Source organism: Monodelphis domestica, chromosome 5 (genome assembly GCF_027887165.1).
Source record: "Monodelphis domestica isolate mMonDom1 chromosome 5, mMonDom1.pri, whole genome shotgun sequence".
Lineage (NCBI taxonomy): Eukaryota > Metazoa > Chordata > Mammalia > Didelphimorphia > Didelphidae > Monodelphis > Monodelphis domestica.
Window position 1 is genome coordinate 266670611 of NC_077231.1, and position 21149 is coordinate 266691759.

The 21149-nt window shown below is 34.3% G+C and overlaps 1 protein-coding gene across 1 annotated transcript in view; it reads right to left on the minus strand.

The window, feature by feature from the left end:
• Positions 1-21149, minus strand: part of MALRD1 (MAM and LDL receptor class A domain containing 1) — a 1015998-nt gene that overhangs the window by 244248 nt on the left and 750601 nt on the right. Inside the window, exon 34 of the mRNA XM_007504899.2 lies at positions 8777-8978. Within this exon, the coding sequence (XP_007504961.2) occupies positions 8777-8978 (202 nt within the window). The remainder of the gene's footprint in view (positions 1-8776; positions 8979-21149) is intronic.

Genomic DNA, 21149 nt, shown 5'->3' on the forward strand with positions numbered 1-21149 from the left:
GAATCAGGGGGAATTCTCTAATGTCATTGGACCTAATAATTCACATTGGGCTCCCCCCAAGATTATGAGTTGAGAATGATGTTGTTCAGACATCCTCTGGTAGTTTTTAAAAAGAGGAGGTAAAATAGGAAGAAGAAGTGGTACAATACCTGTCCTCCACTCCCCCTGGAAAAAAAGAAAGTCTCCTCCTCCACAAGAAGGATGGAAAGAGTTCAGGAGAAAAAAAAAATATATATATATGTATATATATATCTTAGTGACTACATGTGGCAAAGTGGGGACTCACAGTCTAATGGTTTTGAAGTCCCTTTTTTCACATATGTGGAAGGACTCAAGAAGTACATTTCTTTATCAGATTCTGATCTTAACAAAGTGAGTTTTCTTGGAATTTTGTCTTCTACTTGGACTGTCTATGGAGTATTAGTGATTCATTGGAGAATTTGGGTGTGCCCTTTATAAGAAGGAGGCTTTGTCTAGAGATCAGTTGGATTCCTTCCAAGTTGCAAGAATCTCTGGAAACAATTTTGATTGTCTATGCAGCTTTGTGGTACAGTGGATAGAGCACTGGACCTGGTAGACCTCAGGAAAATTTTAGTTCAAATCTATCCTTAGGTACTGACTGTAAGTCTTGGGAAAAGAATCTTAAAAACCTATTTGCCCCAGTTTTCTCATCTGAAAAATAGTGAGGAAAACAACAGCATCTACCTTTCAGGGTTTTGAAGATCAAATTTCAACTCAAATATTTGAACTCATTTATATTTAATAAACCTCCAAAATGGAGATGTCACCCATTGTAACTCTGTCACATGTCAAATTTTGAAGATCATAATTTGAAAATCAAATTGGAAGAAAATTATAAAGCACTTAGAACAGTGTCTGTCATATACCAAAGGCTATACAAATGTAAGCTATTATGATGATGTTCCTGGGACCCAACTGTTTTTTATATCAGTATATAATATTAAACAGTTTTATAGTGTTAAATTCAAATAGAAGAGGGGCCTTTAAACCACTTACAAGAATCCCTGTAGGCAACAATGTAACTTAGCTTTTAAATGTAATATTATTTTGTCTTATTTTTATTTTTGTTAAATATTTCTCAATGACATTTTAATCTGGTTTAATATTGGTACTGTTGTGAGCCATGTACAAGCTTCACAACTCTGGTTTACAATATTAAATCTGTTCTATGAATATGGATCTAGCATGTGTGTGGATGGGAGTGGTAGGGGGTGTTGCTTAGAAGAAGGAAAAGAAGATGAAGGATCCCAGACTTTGAAAGTCGAATGGTTTGGTGTTTTCTCAAGCAAGAGTGAGGAAATGACTCCCAGTCAACCCCAGGCCCTAAAACCTTTGGGAAGAGCTTCACTTGGTCTGGGAACCATTGGAAGGGACAGGATTTCCTTCAAAAAATAAGAAGTTGGTTTTCTTTGTCATCTTTTTTGGTTTTCTTTATTTCCTTCAGTTCAGGGAAGACCATTTAAAGCATCAAGCTTGGCATTGGTCAATTGGTAAGTAAGAAGTAATCTTTAGCAAGTTTTATGAAAAATTCCTTATTAATTAAATTTGCATGACTACTTGGAGACAATTGTGATTTTCCCCTGAAGGGGTGGGCTTGCATTAGATTATGAAAAACTATTTTTGAGATATTTTTTCGATATGGCACTAGAGGTACAAATGAAAGAACAATACTTGGGTTTCTTTGGGATTGCAGTGGAAAATGATGGATTGAGGACTTGGATAATAGGTTCAAAACATACTTCTGCCAATTTGTCTAGAATGGATCATTTTTCAAATGGGAGAAGAATGTGATAAGGGGTTAGAGCAGATGGCCATGCTCTGTGTGCTCATCTGATGGTATCTTCATCAAGAAAAGCCCAAAGAGTCTAAGTCAACAAAAGCATTATAATGTGTAAGGGCAGGGCCCACTTTTTGATGTGATACACCTGCAAACTGGGTATAGCCCAGAAAATAGAAGACAAAAAGATATACTACTGAGATTGGCTACCAAGTCCCAACTAAGAACTGTCAAGAGGCACAGCCTGGTCAAAATGAAAACCTTGTCTCTCTTAGTGCCTATATGGCTGTTATTTGGAAGAGAAAGGTAATGCAGTGACACTCTGGGTAGAGAAATGCTTTGGGTGTTGCCCATTTTGGGTACCATGTGACCTGCAAGCTTGGGTCTCTCTTCCTTGATTCTCTGCATTTGTTCTTCCAGCTTTTAGATGAAAGAGTATTGGGGTTTTCTGTGATTTAGTAAGCTTCTAAAGGCTGGAGGTGTAAGCCACAACATGCTACATATCTTTTCTTGATAGAAGACTTCCTTTTCTTTTTCATCACTGGCTATCCACTACATTTGAAATGCTCAGTCTGCCTCACCTTTTTCTCTTAGCTGCCTTGATTTCCTTTCAAGATTCAATGGAAATTGGCCTCAAACACTTTTTACCTAAATGAGCCTGGACAAATAACCTTACCCTATTGCCTATCCCATTCTGCTCTTCTACTTTGGAATCAGTACACAGTATTGAATCTAAGACAGAAGGTCTTTACAGAATATCTGACACACAATAAGCACATGGGAAATGCTTGATGAATTACAATCCAAGAACAGGACCTCTAGCAAGACATGTAAAGCTAAAGAGGTTTCAGTTTAAGACTGATGACAAGATTTAATTAAAGGACTAATATAGTTAACTTTATGATTTATATCACTAGATGTGTGTCTATGTTAGAGAGAGGTGGGATTGGGCCCTTACAAAGAATCCAAGTACATGTGAAGGGGCTGTGATCTGCATTGTAGAAAGGAATATTCACACTCACAAGGTCATGGGTTCTTTGGAAACTGGTCTCTTTATATTTGTATATGTATGCATATGTGTATAGAAAAAAGCAATAAAATAACTATAATTTATTTAGTACTTTAAGGTTTATTCTCACAATAGCATGAGAGGTGATATTATTTTATATATATATAATACTGTTACTATATGTGTAGGTATGTACATATGTATAAACATAAATATACATACTATCTAGTAGCTCATATATATGTACATTTAGGCATACATGTCTGTATATTACTTATGTATGTAAGGTTGTAACCAATGTGATCCTTTGATAACAGGATGACAGATTTAGACTTGTAAGGGACCTCAGAGGAAATCTCATCCAAACCCCTTACATAAATAAATACACACATACATACATATATAACTTATGAAAATATTTTAAGTCATTTGTCCCTCAAACACAAAAATTAGAAATCTAATATATATGCCTAATGAAGTTATATTGGTCTTATTTCTTTCATAATGCTAAGAAGGATGCTAATTGAACCCACAACAGTCTCTTAACTTCTCTTTTTAATATCATCTGAGATATGTTTGTGGCAGGGTATTTCAGATGATTTTTCAGTAATCAATTGTCTTGATTATCTCAATAAAATTAGTCAGCATACTTTGGATGGCACATGAATAAATCCTACTTAAAGCCATATCAGCCTTTAAGAATAATCTTTGTGTAAATAAGTTAGCAATGGCAGAAAAGAAAGTAATGGTAATATAGGTAAGCAATAGCCTAATTCAGAGAATTTTAAAAGCATGGAAAAAAGCATAAATAGAAACCGTTTAGAAGAAACTATCTAGAAGCCCTGTGAACTTCAAAATTGTCTGAGGGCAAAAATATCTATAATGACAAGGAAGGTCATGGTTTGATTCCTCAGTTCCCACCTCTTGCTTCATCATCTCTGACAGCAGAACTAGTTCTCTGCACTCAGTGAGAGACAAGCAATTTGCACATAAGCTATATGTTGGAGCTTCTGCCCACACATTTAGATGTCTGATTTCCTTAAGAAGGATAGATAGCTTTTCAAACTAATTTCCTTTTACTTTAACCTTGAATCCAATGAGAAGGTGACAATAGTAATTTCCTTCCACTGGCTATTGAGTGTAGAATGAGTTGGCAAACTCAGGTCAACAGCTGGGGCAGAGGTACATATAACAACAAGGGCAAAATGAGACAAGCTAATACTATAGGAACCTGTGACTAGCATCAATACCAAAGACCAGAAAGTTTTCAGTGATAAAGGGAATTTGGTATTGGTGGGCAACTGGAGGCAGACGGTAGGTATTTTTTTAGTAGAGAAATGGAAATCTTCGGTGAAACCAAGATGATGGAGTAGAGGCAGAAACACCCACATCTCTGTGAAAACCCTCTCCATTGAATCATAAAATAAAGCTTCAAAATAGATACTTGAGTGGTAGAATTAATAAAGGAACATAATTTTCCTATAGAAGGCAATTTGGAAGGTAGGGAGCTTTCCCTGGGGCAAGAAGGGACCATATAGTTTGCAACAAGACGCCCACCAACAGTTCAAGCCAATAGTGAGGTTTCCTACCCTCCCCCACTGTGTGAGGTTCTGAACCTGGCCCCAGGTCAGCAGCAAGACCCAGAGAACATGCCTAATACACAAATGGAACACTCCTACACCCATCCTTCAAAGTTCTGACCCTCAGCCAAACCTCCTCCCCTACCAGGGTGCCTAGCCAGTACAAGTCTGCCATGAGAACCTAGTAAGCCCCCGGGTACCAGAAAAAGCCAGCAGTGAGTTCCTGAGTCCCAATAGTATACCTGGTTTTGCAAACAATAGCAGACCCTGAGGTAGATTGACTCAGTAGTGGTAGGTGGCTTCCAGAGCTCTCTTGCCACAGGCCACCATATTAGCTTTGAAGAATTGAAACTTGGAAATACTCAAAACTAGATCTGAGGGTAGTAGCAAAAAGAAAAATGCTAAAGTTCAAGGTGTAATTTATATCCTGGGATTAGGGCATATCTTTGATATAAAAATAAAAGTCAAGAGAAAGACTGGGGAAATAAGAAGATAGTAAAATGAAACAAAACAAAAAACACCTGATCATAGAAAATTATTATGGAGACCAGGCAGAGCAAGGCATGAATTCAGAAAGGGACAATGAGATTAAAGCAGTTACATCCAAAACTTTAATGAAAAGTGGGAATTGTTCTCAGTCTTTGAAAGAGTTTTAAAGGGATTTCAAAAATCAAGTAAGAGAGGCAAAGGAAAAGAGGAGGAAAGGAATAAAAGTAATTTAAGAAGGAAATGATAACTTAAACGCATAATTAATCAGATAGTAAAAGAGGCACAAAAATACAATGAAGAGAATTCTTTAAAAAGCAGAATTGCAAAATGGAAAAAGTACAAAAACCCAACAAAAGGAAAGAGTTTCCTAAAATGTAGAATTGAGCAAGTGGAAGTCAATGACTTCATGAAGCATCAATTCAAAAGATTCAAAAATAGAAGAAAATGTGATATATCTCATTTGAAAAACAACAGATGTGGAAAGTGGATCTAGAAGGGATAATATAACAAGTCTCAGACTACCTGAAAGTCATGGGAGTGGGGGGGGGACAAATCTTAGACATTATAGTACAAGAAATTATCAAATAACTGTCCTGATGTTTTTGAATCAGAAGGTAAACTAAAAATTGAAAGAATATTCCAATTATCTCCTGAGGGAGATCTGCCAGGGAAAACTCCAAGGAATATTATCACTAACTTCTAGAGTTCCCAGGCCATGGAGAAAATGGGGCAAAAAGAAAAAGAAAGAATTCAAATATCATAGAACCACAGTTGGGATTATGCAAGATTTGGGAGCCTCTACCACAAAGGATTGGAGGGCTTTGAATATTTTATTCTGGAAGGCAAAAAGCTACCTTAAACACCAAGAATCATGTATACAGCAAAACTGATGGTGTTCTAGCTGGGTAAAATATCAATTGAATGAAATGGAGGATTTGTGACCATTCCTGATGAAAAGATCATACAAACAGAAAATTTAATATTCAAATACAGGTCTCAAGAGAAGCATACAGCAAAGAGAAAACTTAGAGATTCAATGAAGTCTAAGTTGTTTTCTTTACTTTATGGAATGCTAACTCTTGTAACCCTTAAGGACTTAATCAGTATTAGGATGCATAGAAAGACTATACGGACATAGAAGATAGGGGAATAAATTGACTATAATGACATGATACTTCCTCCAAAAAAATCAAGGGTTAAAAATGATTGCATTAAGAGAAAAGGGAGGGAAGAAGTAGAATAGGGGAAATTATCTCACTTGAAGGGGTGTGAAAAAGCTATTAAAGTAGAGAGGAGAGAGGGGGTAAGGGCAGGTAACAAATACTCAAACCTTACTCTCACTAAAATTGGCTCAGAAAGAAAGTATCAAACATACTCAGTTGGGTATAGAAATCTAGCTTACTCTATAGGGAAATAGGAGGAAAATTTTAAAGGGGGGCATTAATAAAAGGAAGGGTAACTTGGATAAAGCAGAAGTTAAAATTAAAGATTTATGAAGAGGGACAAAGGGAAAAGAACAAGGAAGAGCAGAAACAAAAAGGAAAAAAATAGAATGGAGGAGTCATTACAATATGTAAAGTGAATGTGTGATTATATTAAATTAAAAAGGTTTCATACAAACAAAGCCAATGCAACCAATATTATAAGGAAAACAAACTAAAAAAACAGAATAAATTTCTCTGATAAAGATTTTCTTTCTCAAATAATGAGAACTGAGTCAAATTTATAAGAATACAATTGAAATTCCTCATGTTACATTCTCCAATTGACAAATGGTCAAAAGCTATCAGATGAAGAAATCAAAGCTATCTAAGCCACAGTGGTAAAAATATTGTAAATCACTATTGATTAAAGAAATGCAAAATAAAACTACTCTAAGATGCCATTTCATATCTATCAAATTGGCTAATATGGCAATAAAGAAAAATGATAAATGTTAGAGAGAAAGGGATAAATTGGGGGCACTATGTTTTTTTGGGGGGGCAGTTATGAATTAATTCAAGCATTCTGTAGGGCTATTTGGAAGTATGCCCAATGGGTTATAAAACTGTGCTTTGATCCAGTGATGGCAATACTAAAGACCAAAATAATTGAAAATGGTTCATTTCTATAAAAAAGTTTATAGCAAATCTTTTGTGGTGGCAAAGAATTAGTAAGTAAGGGTATAACCAGCATAACAAGTTGTAGTATATGATTCTGATAGAATTGTATTTCACGAATAGAATTGATGAGCAGGATGATTTCATAAAAACCTAGAAAAGTCGACATGAACTGAAGCTGAGTACAAGGAGAAGAATCAGGAGAAAATTGTACACAGTAACAATATTGTATGGTGAAATCAACTATGAAAGAATTAGCTATTCTGAGCAATACACTGATCCAAGATAATTCTGAAGAATTTATGACAAAGAATGCTATTTACCATCAAAGAAAGACCTGAATGACTGTGAAATCAGATCAAAGTGTATTATTTTTCATGTTATTTAAGGGTTTTCATTTTTAGATTTTGGCTTTATATTAGTTTTCTCTCACAGCACCACCAATAAAGAATATGTATTGCAAGATTATACATGTATCACTCTGATCAAATTGTTTACCATCTTAGGGAGAGGAAAGAGAAGGGAGAAAGACAATTTGGATATTATAATTTTAGAAAATGTATGCAAAAGACTGTTATTACATGTAATTGGGAAAATAACATATCAAATTTAAAAAATTTAAAAGAGAGAAACAGAAGTGCTATTAAAAAGATTTATTAAAAATGCCAGGATAAAAAGATACAGAAGAAACACTGAAAGTATCTAACCTACAAACTTCTGGGATACAAGGGGGTTAAAGAAGATAAATAGGAAAAGATTGATATACCAACTTGTTGGTAAATTTGAGTTTTACATTGGAGTTGGTTAAAGTAAACAAGCTGATTTTTATGATGCCATTTTTAACTTTGAGAATGTTCATAAAATGCAAAAAAAGGAAATAAAGAATGAAATTGAGATTGTTTTAATTTTAAGATGTAAAATTATAGTTAACCACAATTCTTAAAAATGGTGGGTAAGAACCAACTTAATGGTCTTATTTAAAAAATACAAATTGACCTTTTTCATCCCAAACAGTGACACTGATCAATACTTAATTCTTAGGAGAATTTAGGATTTGGGGTTTGAGATTATAAAGAAAAATTAGTTAAAGGAGATGTGAGATAAGAATGTCCTTCTATTTTTGCATGTTTCACTTTTAAGTCAGTATAATTCCTCTACTTAGGAGCATGCATCTATTACTGAAGTGAAAACCAAGTGGTTCTAAACATGGTAGGCCCAGAGCAAAACTAGTAGGAGGGTGAAGTTTGTTTTGTATGACCTCTCAGACAACTTGAATCCTCAAATATTTTTTGCTGCCTAATACACCCACCCAAATATTCACGAAAACTTATTTAATTGAACCATTTTTAGAATTTCCTTACATTACAAACCTTTCCTCTACTTCAAAATGCCTCTTCTTTCAGTTAGCTATTGCAGTCCATTGTTAAGAACTGGCTGAATAAAGTAATAGGAATATTCCTAAGAAATAGATGTTTGTAAGTAAAATGAATGGATCTCTAATGGTATAGACAAAATAAGAAAAAAAAATTAGGTATAAAAACAAATAAAGAAGAGATAACACATATAAAGACAAAAATATAGGCATATGTATGAGTGTACACACACATATATTTACATAAACAAAAACAAATATGTATATACATGCAGGGCTTTCCTTTAATCACAGTATATTTTCATGTAATCCACCTATGTAAATATTTTTAGTCACAAAGGGGAATTACCAGATAGTCTCTTTTCTTCAACAGTTATATACACAGTCATAATTAATAGGAAAAAAAGGTTTCATTTTGTATTATTTTACCTCCAGATTTGCATTCCAGAGTGAAAGAGATATCATCAAGAGCAATAAAAGTGAGATTGTCTCCCCCAAGGTCAGCTTCAAAGGTCACTTTAAAAGGACCATTACTGGAAAGGGGGACGTTTCCATACATCCAGTCTCTGCCGTTATTTCCAATCATTGACCACACCAGAATTTCCAGTCCAGATTCTTCTACAATGTATACCTAATGAGAGGAAAACCAAAAGAAAAACAATTCTTTAGAATTTGAGATTTCAAAGATGAAAGATACAAAAACTTGAGAAACATTCATTTAGTAATGTAATACAAAGGGAGTTGTCTGGACTTGATGCCATGTCATGTTAGACCTATTTGAAGAAATTAGAAATGTCCGTCCTAGGGAAAAGAAGACATAGATGGAGATAAGCAGATACCAAACATTGTTGGTTTGTCATTGGAAAGAATGGGAGAAAGCAACTAGTATTCATTAAGTACACACTATAACCCAAAAGGCAGTGTAATAAGTGTTTTCAAACATTTTTATTTGTTCATATAGAAGATGAATTAATATTATTCTCCATGGCGAAGACCAATCATTGGGTGCTACAGGGAGATTTTATTTTTTTGTCAATACTTTTGCCTAATTTTTGTCTTAATAGCAAGCATTTCTATAGTACCTTAAATTTGTAGAGGATTTTACTTGTGCTCTTTCTTTTGTTTCTAACAAGCACCCTGTCAAGTGATTGTTATTATTTGTTATACATACTAGGCAGATAAAGAAACTAAGTCTGAGAAAGTAGCTCATTCAGGATTACACAATTATGAAGTATACAACATAGGATTTTTTCTTTATGCAGAAATATTTGCATGTTGCCTCTCACATTGGACTACAATCTCCTGGCCTATGGGGACTATTTTTTTGGCCTTTTTTTATATCTAGTATTAATACTCTTTTCTGTTTTATAGTTGAAACTAAATAAAAACTTGTTAGTTTACTGATTATTCATGAATCCATATATCATCCTGATATAGCTGAAAGAGAACTCAATTTGATGCCCTAAGGCTGGATACAAATACTGAGTCTTACCACATTAATGATTTTTGGTGATTCGGTATCTTTAATTATAAAAATTAAACATATGGCTAAGTGTTCTCAAAGACCTATTCTGACTCTAAATCCAAGACATCATATTTAGATATTTAGAACTACTTTGAGGAGAAATGCAGGTTCTTCATTACTGTACTGTATGGGGTCAGCCCTCATCGTTGTTGGGGGCCTTTGGCTGGTGGGGCGGCATTGGCATAAATGATTGGTAGATAAGTAAAGTTTTCACCTGCAGTCAGGTATCACAAGAAACTTCTCCACTTGACTCAGGCATGGCTTTATTTTTATACCCTCATGGTTACATATCTACTTGACACACAGTTTTGTTTTTCAACATACATGTTTCCTTACAGATAATTGGATAATTCATAATGAACTTTTAACAAATCATTTGATTAATATTCTATAATTACCCTACATACCTCATTTCTATAGATTCTAACAACAAATGCAAAGCTTTACAAAAGATGGAGTTTTCTCATCACAGGCAGGATGTGATGGTCTCATTAACCTGTGAGGTGCTCAGACATGCAGTTAAACTGAGTGATTATTTATTACTTTAACCAAATAGAAAATCAATAAAATTTTCTAAGGAGATAATCAACAAAACAGTTTGCCAAGTTGGGGAGTCAGAGTGTAGGAAAAAAAACATAACCCAGTTTTAAGTATTTTTCCAATATCAGGCTTTCTTTTTTCTAATGGTTCACTAAGGTATTCATGGCATGTTGCCTAGCCAATAGTTAAAAAAAATTAGTGAAGTAGAACATACTAGCTTCTCCTTGAAAGGCAATTTATATTCCAGCTCAGGGAAGTTTGTCCCTGGTCTGTACATTGGGGTAGGGAATCTAAGCACAGTTTTGTTAGGGGTTTTTATATACTTGAGAAAGGGTTCCATTTAAGTAGATACATAGGAATCCCTAGGTTTAATTTTATAAGTAGCATCTCTTGGTAATATTCTGGGGGCATGGAGTGGGACATCTGTTTCAATTCTTCAGGCATTTTGCTCTCATTTATTTTTCCTGTGGCTGAGTAAGGATAATAACAGGGTGTTGATAATAGAAGAGTCACTCAGAGGGATCTGAGTGGATGTTTCCATCCTTTCTGGGGACTGCTGAGAAGCCCCTGGTTTCCACATGTAACCATGTCAGACAATGTGGGTTTAATGACTCCTAGCACTTCATCAGTGGGTATACTAAATTAGAGAATGGATAATTCATCCTTATAGTGCCCTGAGGAGTATTTATAATATGGCAGTACTTAGATCAGATGATACCTCAAATCCTTTCCATGTCCAAAATTCTACTGTTACAAAAGTAAGGAACTGTGAGTCATGATGTGTTCTCAGAAATGTGCATCACTTGATGAAATCAAGGCACATGACTGCTACATGGAGATGTCTTAGTTTCCTCCTCCTAATCCTAGAGCTATCAATATTTTGATCAGTATTGAATGAAGGACAAGGCATAAACAAACATGAAGCTAGAATCTCCAACCACTAAGAAAGTTCTCTAAATCAAAACTAAGATTTGACACTTGATAAAATGACAATGTCCATAATATATGTGCATGGGCATGAATCAATTTTTATGAGAAGTCAAGCTAGTTCATTCATGAAATGTTTAATTTCATTTTAAATAAGCTATCAATTATATATGAATAGGGAGTAATATTTAGATTTATTTGAAAGAAAAAATAAAAGGAAAATTTTTGGCAGTGGAGATAGATTTTTATTTGAAAATGTCTACCTAAGGTCTGACAAGGTCTAATCTAAGCAAAATTGATTTTCTTTCTTATGCTTTTTGAAATATAATAAAAATAAAAGTAGTTTATAATTATCTCAGAGCTTTTTAGGAAGTGCTTGGTGAATTAAAAAGAACATAAAAATAAGAATGCATGGTTTACATGTTATTTCAGCTTTGCTGTTTTTCTAAACATTTCTTAGTGAGTGAAATATAGCTAGTTTTTTTTTTCCAATCTGGGAATGAGACTTTGATCATAAGATTTCTTGCTATGGTTCTATAGTCATTACTAATTTATTCTTTAATCAACCTATAATTCCTGTCCACATTTGTTTTATTCAAGAGCCATTTCATGTATTCTAAAACAGAAAAGGAATTGAGATGTTCAGAATGATATGAATGGTAGGGGGAGCAAATGTTTTTATATTTTCTGGAGCCTATGGAACACCATTCTAGAAAACCAGTTCTATGACAGGCCTCCGTTTTTGTGTCTGCATTATTTACTATTAGAAAAAATTATATTTCTAAGTTTGAAGCTCTGATTATAAAGTTTCAGTAAAAATGTAAAACATTTCAAGAAATCTTAAAATCAGTTAGGATTTGATGAAAGATAGAAAGATAGAAAGATAGTACAACTTGAATGAGGAGTAAAAACTAAAATCAGTGATCATTTTGAAGGCATAAGATAGGTTTGTTTCCTAGGCAACAGTGACCTGTCATACAGCTTATAATTAAAAATAATTAGTTCAATTCAAATTTTCAAAAAATTCTTATATGTCTATTATAATCAGAGAGTACTGGGGTAGGTAACTGTGAAGAGATACAAATGCAGCTCATATTTCATCTGTGAGCAAATATACTGGGTTCATTTTGAAAGAATAATGAATAAAAATATTCTATATGTCTCGTGTCACCATACTTGTGATTTCCCCTGTGATCATCATGTACTAACTCTCACCTAGGTATCCATGAAAAAGGAAAAGTATTCTTAACACACACGCAAACATTTAGACTAACAAATCGATAAAAAAATTGAGTTATAGTAAAAGTTTTATTTAACCTAGAAACATAGAAAGGACTCACACAAACATATAATTTAATTAAACATGGCTCATTTAAAAAATACAGTCTTTCCTTTCCCAGTATGCTGCGACTATGTTGAGTATATAGGTATGTAAAGTAGTCTAGATTTATAATATTACTCATGAGTTGAGGTCCTTCCAAAGAAAGAAAGTCTTAATTCTCTTCCCTAGTAAATTATATCGTATAAGGTATGAATATTCTGAAAATTACACTTTGGGATTCAAGTATTGCAAGGGATCTGCATTACTCAAGTGGTCTCTTTGGCAGATTAAATGAAGAAGTAAATCGGGATGTTCCAGTCCCCTTTGTCATACTGACAAAGAATAGCAAGAAGAACTTTTTCCCACCTTGGAGAGTCTAAATATCAACTACTTGCCAATTTTCCAAGTTTTTCTATTTTCTTTTGCCAATTTCTGATTCTATTTAATCTAACTCTGTAAAAAATATCAGATTTTGGAACTTTCTTCAACAGGAATCCAAAAATACTGACTGGTTTTGATCTCTCTCTTCATATTGTATTAAAGGAACAATGATCAAGAAGACAATCCTGATTGGAGCACTCTATATTGTGAACTTTCAAAAGGATGTCATAGATTTGGAGGTGGAAGGGATCTCAGAGGCTATTTACATCAGCATATTCATTTTACAGTGAAACAAAGCTGAGGCACTATGAGATACAGTGAATTTGAAGCCAGGTCTGATGGCTTCAGAGTCAAAAATGCTTCACTAAGGGATCAATGTCCTATAAAGCCCATTACTTATTTTAAATGGAAAATAGAAAGAAAGGCTTAAAGGAATTCAACTTTTCTTAAACCAGTTGTACATATAACCAGCAAAGAATGGACTGAAAAGTGCAATGCAATTAATTCCAATTCCCTTATTCCAGTGATAACTTTTGAAGAAATGACTCCTCAGAGAGATATTATGACTTGGTTCCTTTTACTATTTTCTAAATTTTGAAGGCATTGAAAAACCAGAATTAAAATAATAGCTAACACCATATGAAATAAAATTAATATGAAAGAAATTCTATTGGTCTCTTAAATGGTAATATTAGCATTTCTATGAATGAGAAGAAGATATTTAGTTGTAAAACCTGAGCCAGGAAGTGCAGAAACCATGTGATCAAAATCAGTCTTTGGCTAGTAAAGACAAAAGATTCATTGCATTATTGTCCTCTAGCTCAAGTAAGAGAATACAAACTTTGTCCAGTAGGTTTTATAATAAAACACTATGAGAATAAACATTCAGAGATTTTAAAACTAGGGGAGATCTCAGAAGTTTTCTACTTAAGCCCTTTCATTTTGCAGATAAGAAAAGTCAGGCTCCTGTTGGTAAGTTACTTTTTCCAAGTCATACAAGTTTGTAAGGGCAGAGATAAGGTATGAATTCAAGGTCACCTGATTCTTATCATTTTGCCACTGCACTACAGTGAAAAATAGTGATGAGTGAACAGAGCCAGGATTCATAGCAGATTCTCTGGCTTCAAATCTAGTACTCTCTACTGTCCTAGGTGCCTAGCTGATGATGGCTTGCATTATGTCTCTTGACTCTTCTGCCTCAGTTTTCCCACCTGTAGTAACAGTTTACATTTACGTATAAAGCCTGGGTAGCAATGCCTCTAAAGCACATCATTAATTCTCCACATCTCCCTTTCCTAAATAGGCAAAGTTTTATATGATATGACTGTTAAATTCACTATCTATCTGAGAAAGAACCAAACAACTTACAGAATACTCAGAAAGGCAGAGTAAAGTGTAGGATGTGAAGCTACACCGATTCCCTAGTCCTGTTTGACTTCATAACTCAAGACATGTTGGTTCTTTTTCATTTTAAGAAATAGAGAAGTACTTACTTAGTATTCTGTCAGTGAAGCTCAGTAGGCCTCCTATTCTGACTTGCTCCACACACCAAAAAAAGTAGTTAATTAATTGGGCAGGATACTGTGGAGTTGATTTAACAAAATTCATCAGCACTTTTTAAATATGCTTTAATAATTGTAGGTCATAGGCCTAGAGAAGGAGTTGGAAAATTTTAGCTTATTTTTCTTTTTACCCTCTTTGGTTTCATGATAACTCTTTGTGACTCACTAATTTAACCCTTCCTCTGTCATCACTAAAATGGAGATGGTATCACTTACAAAGTATCCAGTTCTCAATGAGACCATGTCAAATTTTCCCATAATCATGTTAAGAAACAAAATTACAAAATCAACACTCCCAATCATAGGATCTTGACTTTTAACCAAAGATATTTATTCTGTAGAGTGAGTCAATAAAAGCTGAAAAATCATGAGAACAAATCATTGTTTGTAAGGCAACCAAAGCAAGCATCTGGCATAATCTTAGAATGCAGGAGTTGGGAGGAGCTTCAGATGTTATCCAGTTTAATGCATGTAGTTAGAAAACACCTAAAAATTCTCAGACCTTTGAGACCCAAAGGATCAGTTGTAAGTATTAACCGCAGACTTAAAGTAGAGGGAAGAGAGTATATGGGTTGGAATAGGCCAAGGGAATCATAGAAATATTCATTTAGAACTGGAACAGGCTTTAGAAATCATCCAACCCAACTACCTCATTTTACAATGAGAAAGCAGAAACACACAGAAGTTTTATAACCTATTCAAAGTGACCTAGATTATTTGAGGTGAGATTTGAACCTGGGTCTTTTTGAATACAATCCCAGGACACCACTATATGATGCTGCCTAAGAATCACTAATACTCTGCTGATTTTCATTAAGAACCTCTCTAGGGCAGCTAGGTGGTAAAGTGGATAGAGCACTGGCCTTGGAATCAGGAAAACCTCTCTTGCTGCCTTCAAATCCAGTTTTGAACACTTACTTGCTTTGTGACCCCAGACAAGTTATTTCCCTGAGACAGGCCTAGTAACCTCAATCACATCAAAATAATATTTTTAATACTTTCCCAAGCAAATAGATACTTTAACATTGAAACCATAAATGTTCAAACTTTGGGGGTAGATAAATGGATAATAAAGGCTGTATCAAAAGGATCTGCAACCACATTTTTATGGTACTGAATTTTGAGAACTTGGCTTAACTACAAATGGCTCCAATATTACTGATGGACCCATGTTTTAAGGGTAAATAGAATAATATACAACCTTGAATCTCAGAAATATCTTCTTTCAATCTAAGCAGAGAGAAGTTGGTTCACTTCTTTTTTTCTCCTCAATTCACTAAAATTAAATGTATTAAAAAAAAAAACAAAAACAAAACCTTTCAATGATTAAAAAAACCTTGGCTCCTCTTTTTACCTATTCATCCAAGCAGCTCTACCATTCTATTCCTACCTCATATCCCATAAACACAGACAACATCACTTTGAAAGGCTACTCCAGTTCTTGCATTGCACCAATTTCACTGGCTTTAAATAGCATACTTCAGTTCAATCAGAGGAAACCAAGAAGAAATTTCAGTTGGAAAAAAGGAGAAAGAAAATTCTGTGGTCTTCCAATAGTTTAAGTGCTCATGCACATTCACATACAGACACATACACACACACACACACACACACACACACACACATCTAGGTTCTTAACTAAAAGAAGAAAGGTTGTACTAGCAATAATATCTTTAACAATGATTGGTAATTTTGCATTTTATAAAAATGTCTTTTTCATGTGTTTTATCTCATTTTATCAATCAAACATTTATTAAGAAAATGCTATCTGTTAAGTACAATGCTTTTGTATGACAATACAAGAAACTACCCTTCTACGCCCATCTAAATGACTTCCCCCCACTAAGACAAAAAGTATTATGTCCATTTATTCTTGACAGAAATTAAAACAAAGGAAAACTAAGCCACAGCACTTGAACAGGCTAGGACAAGAACCCAAGCCTTCTGTCTACCATAATGCTCTTCCTAATATTCTCTCTTATACTGCACTGTTTCTTAATAATTGAAAAAATAATTTATCAATAGTTTGAGTTATATGTATATACACATATTGTATATATCACTTGGTGTTTTGATTTGTTTTGACTTTTTTTGCCACTACATTATGGCTTGCTTGCTGAGAAAAGTTAGCTGAAAATCAGATAAATTTCTGCATATATTATACATTTCCAACCAGATCCTAAAGCCTGATTTCAAGAAGGAATGTATATTTGAAAAAGCTTATTTTCAACATCTCCCTTCCTTGACCTTATTAGAAAATATCTCTCTTGCATCTCCTCTTCTTCCTCTTCCTCTTCTTCCTCTTTCAAATTCATTTTTAAATTCTTACCATCCATCTTAGAATCATACTATGCTCCAAGGCAGAAGAGTGATAAGGGCTAGGCAAAAGGGGGGGGGGGGTAAGTGACTTGTCAATGGTCATATAGTTATGAAATGTCTAAGGTCAGATTTGAACTTTAGATCTTCCATCTTTAGATCTGACTCTCAATCCACTTAGTTGTCCCACTCAAATTCATTAATTCATTTTAGTAATAAGAAGATACACCATGGTAGTTATACATTTTAAAATGCCTCTGAACCCTAGGAGACTACATTTCCCAGGACTCTCTACCTCAGCTTCCTCAGACACATCCCTGATTTTGTGTTTTTGTGCCCTTTTCCCCAGAAGTGCCTTTTCTCCATAAAGAGCCTTTTTGTCCCTGCATTTCCGCTGGAGATCTAATTTTCTCTAGCTTTCCCAAACCTTTCTTTCTAGCCCAAATAAACCTATCTAACTATCCCTAGAGTCTGGCTTGATTTAATTTAATTCCATAGCCTACTTATAGTCTAAGAAAGAAAACCTGGTCAATTACCCTACTGGGACTGGGGTGACCCAGCTACCTTCCTTCCCTTCCCTTCCCTCCCTTTCCCTCCATTTTCCCCATCTACATAGTCACTTTATGGTGGATGTTGTGATGATGCTTTGGTTGGCTTGAACTCTCTCTCTCTCTCTCTCTCTTTATTGTAGCTTGTAGCTGGGGTTATTTAGATTAGCAATTATAAGTCATAAAAGAATGGTATGTGTGTGTGTGTGTGTGTTTTATTTTTCCTTTATTCCTAAAATAATTTAAATTACCTTTTTTCTGTCTTTTTAGTTTTGGTCAGAGGTGAGAAGGAAGAGGTTAGGGCATCAACAACATTTTTAAGGAGGGAAAGGGAAAAAAAGCTATCTTTGTAACAAATTGGATCTCGGAATGTCCCAATTATTTGAAAGGCAGGATGCATATCACTTTCTGAATTACCAACAGCAATCCCAGGCCATGACTGTAGTTCTTATAGGCTAAATGATTCACCTCAATGAGAAATCCAGATCTACTGCAAATTCAAGGGCAAAAAAATCCCACTTTACTTTTGAATTCTACTGGGTCAGCTTTTTCCTGATATTAGGTGTACTGGGTGTATTATAGGACAATCAATGGGCACTTAAGGACTCTATCAGAGAAAGCAATACTTTCCAGGACAGTTCTCTTCATGCACAGTTAGCAAGGTAAAACTTTTAGGGAAGAGTTTAGGATTCAGAATATGAAAATTGGAAAGGAATTTAGAGACCATATATTGTCTAGCTTTTCAATGAAAAAAATGAGACAACTAATGATTAGGGTGAGGACAAGATTTGGCTTAGGTTACAGTTAGCAATAAGCCTCAAATTACCACATGCAATTTTGTTCCTTATACTATATTCATATTATTGTTTGAAAAGGGGGGTCTACTTATTCAGAAGTTTGTTATTTAAAGTTACATTTGGGTTTAGGAAATAGCTCTAATTTCTATAATTAAAAATGATCAGTTTTGCCTTTAGACAGAGTTTTCTTCCTGGCTTTATATGAGATCTAATTTAAAAGTCAAGAGGCTACAAAGTAGTTTTGTAGTGAGATCAACTTAAGCAAGTTGGAGAATAGGTGATCACAAAAGGACTAATTCAGAACAATTATAATTTGCAAGTCAAATTGAGTGCAGCTTTTTAAAGTCAAATGATTAGAACTTTCAGCTATCTTCTTCACTATTAATGGAAAAAAAAATTCCAAAGAGCATGGGATTTGGAATCAGACAATTCTAAAATCCAGGTTCAAATCCTACTGTCACAACTTACTATTTGACACAATATCTTTGGGTTGTTTCTTCATCTGTAAAATGAAGGGGTTGGACCAAGATGACCTCTAACTAATGCCCATTCTATCTCTCTGATTCTGTGATTCATAACTCTCAGCAAGGTAGAGTGCCATGCACGTAATAGATCTAATAAAAGTTGACTGAATTGAATTAAACTGAAAGAATTTTACTGTCAGCTTCCATGCCCTTCAGAGCAGAGGAAGAATTTTTCTATAGCTTGAGATTTCATGGCTGGCTTTGAAAATCTATGAAGCATGCAAAAAATTATCAACCGGCCAAGATAGAACCATGGCTTGTAAAGATGAACCAAAAGGTATGAAGGAATGAAGGGGAAACTAATTTAATCATTTATTAACTGCTTAGCACTGAGCTTAACAGCTGGGGAGCAAAACAGAAAAGCAAGATGGCCACTTCTGACAAGGGGCTCACATTGTAACAAGGGAGGCCACTCATATAGTAGTTTTCAACTGTGCATTGGATAGAGAGACCCCATGGTCCCTAGTGTACAGAGACAAAGTAAATGGTGATGCATTTTATTTAAAGCTATTTCCACTAATAAAAGCATAAATATTTATGTAGTTGTAATCCTGGACAGTGTTAATTTGATTTCTTCACACATATCATTGTGAATTCAGTTCAACAAATTTTAATAATCACCTACAATATACAAGATGTTCTAATGCTGCATCTAGAAAGATAAACAATGAAATATTGCCTTCAAGAAACTCATTTTACTGGGGAGACACAGAATTACACAAATAGACACAAATCAAAGTAGAGAGTGCTGGTGATAAAGAAAAAAATCTAGAGGTGTTCTAAGAAAGCTTGATAAAATGTTCATTCAAATTTATTAGACATATATGTGTATCAGAGAGCACAAATAAAATCTTAGCAATACATTCTTCAAAACTCTTTATGAATGAAAAATTATTACTAAGGGTAATGAAATATCTGGTCCAAGAGCCACATAATCAGTTTGTGGTAGATCTAGGACTAGAATCCAGAACTGCAAAATAGCTGTGAGCACCATTTTTGGCATCAATGGGGAACCACATGAAATATTTTCCAGGATAGAGGGTAGGTGGAATAGAATTCATTTGTGATGGTTTACTATCTGTAGCTTATGATTTTAATTAATCATCTTTACTACTATGTTTCTATATATATATTTTTTTACATTTCAAAAGATCTTAAATGTTGCCAGTACCTTCTGAATTGGGGTTCTTAAGATATGGTCTATGAATTTGCATTAAAAAGCAATAATTACATATATATACATAAATATGATTTAATATAAGTAGTTTCCTTTGAAATCTTATGCATTTTATTTTATGCTTTTAAAATATTTTTCTAAGAAGGGTTCATTAAGGGGTCCCTGGCCCAAAAGAAGCTGAAGGTTCCTGTTTTGGAACAAAGGAAATGAAAAGCTACTATGCATTTTGATGAAAAAAAGGATCTCTCCAAGTTCAGTGCAGAAATCTCTTATCTACATGATGTAAAAAGGACATGTTGTTTAGGAATGATTAGCATTAAAGTTTCAGCAAAATAATGGAAATTAATAATAGAAAGATTTTCCTAACATTTAATATTAAAGCAGTGCTTAAATGCTTTTTCTGAAACTCATGGCATTTATAGGCTGCTATTCAAGTTAAAGTAAATCTGACTAAAACAGCTAATAGTATCACAAGCAGAATTCAGATTTTTGTTTTCAATATTTCATCATCTTCACATATGGGTGAAGGGAATTGGGGATGTGTCAAAGCCATCTTTTACCTTAGAATAAGCTACATAGTTTTGTTTTGTTTTTTTTTTTTCAGCTACCACATTCAGCATGAGAACACAGGCATACATAGAGAAGTTCTTTAGTTGATGCCTGGTCTTTCCTCAAGGTGCCTTTGCACCCAGTTAATTTTCAGTCAAGTACAAGGAAGGTATTCTTCAGCAAATCCCATTTAAAAACGATCTCTATAAATTGTGACAACTCAGCTTGGATGCTCAGCAGAACAACTGGCCTATACAGGATCATCTTTTGTTTTCCTTTTTCATCTTTGATTATTTCTCAAGAAGGAACTGTACTTTTGAAGGTCAAAAGATGATTAACTGCTATTTACATATGCATTTTTCCATGCTCTTCCACATTGTACTAGTTATGGCTTCCTGTCATTTTAGAACTGTATTTTTTTCAATGAAATGTGCTTTCCTCAGTTGTTACTGACCTGGACAGCACTTCTGATGAAAGGGAATTTCTCTTCACCTAAAAGAATATGGATAAGATTTTCTCTCAGGCTTTGTGGTTAAACCATCAGTTTCTGGTAGGACCTCCAGTTACTACATACCATGACTCCCACAGAACAGCCATCCATTAGAGATCTCCATTGTTCCATTCTACAATTAGAT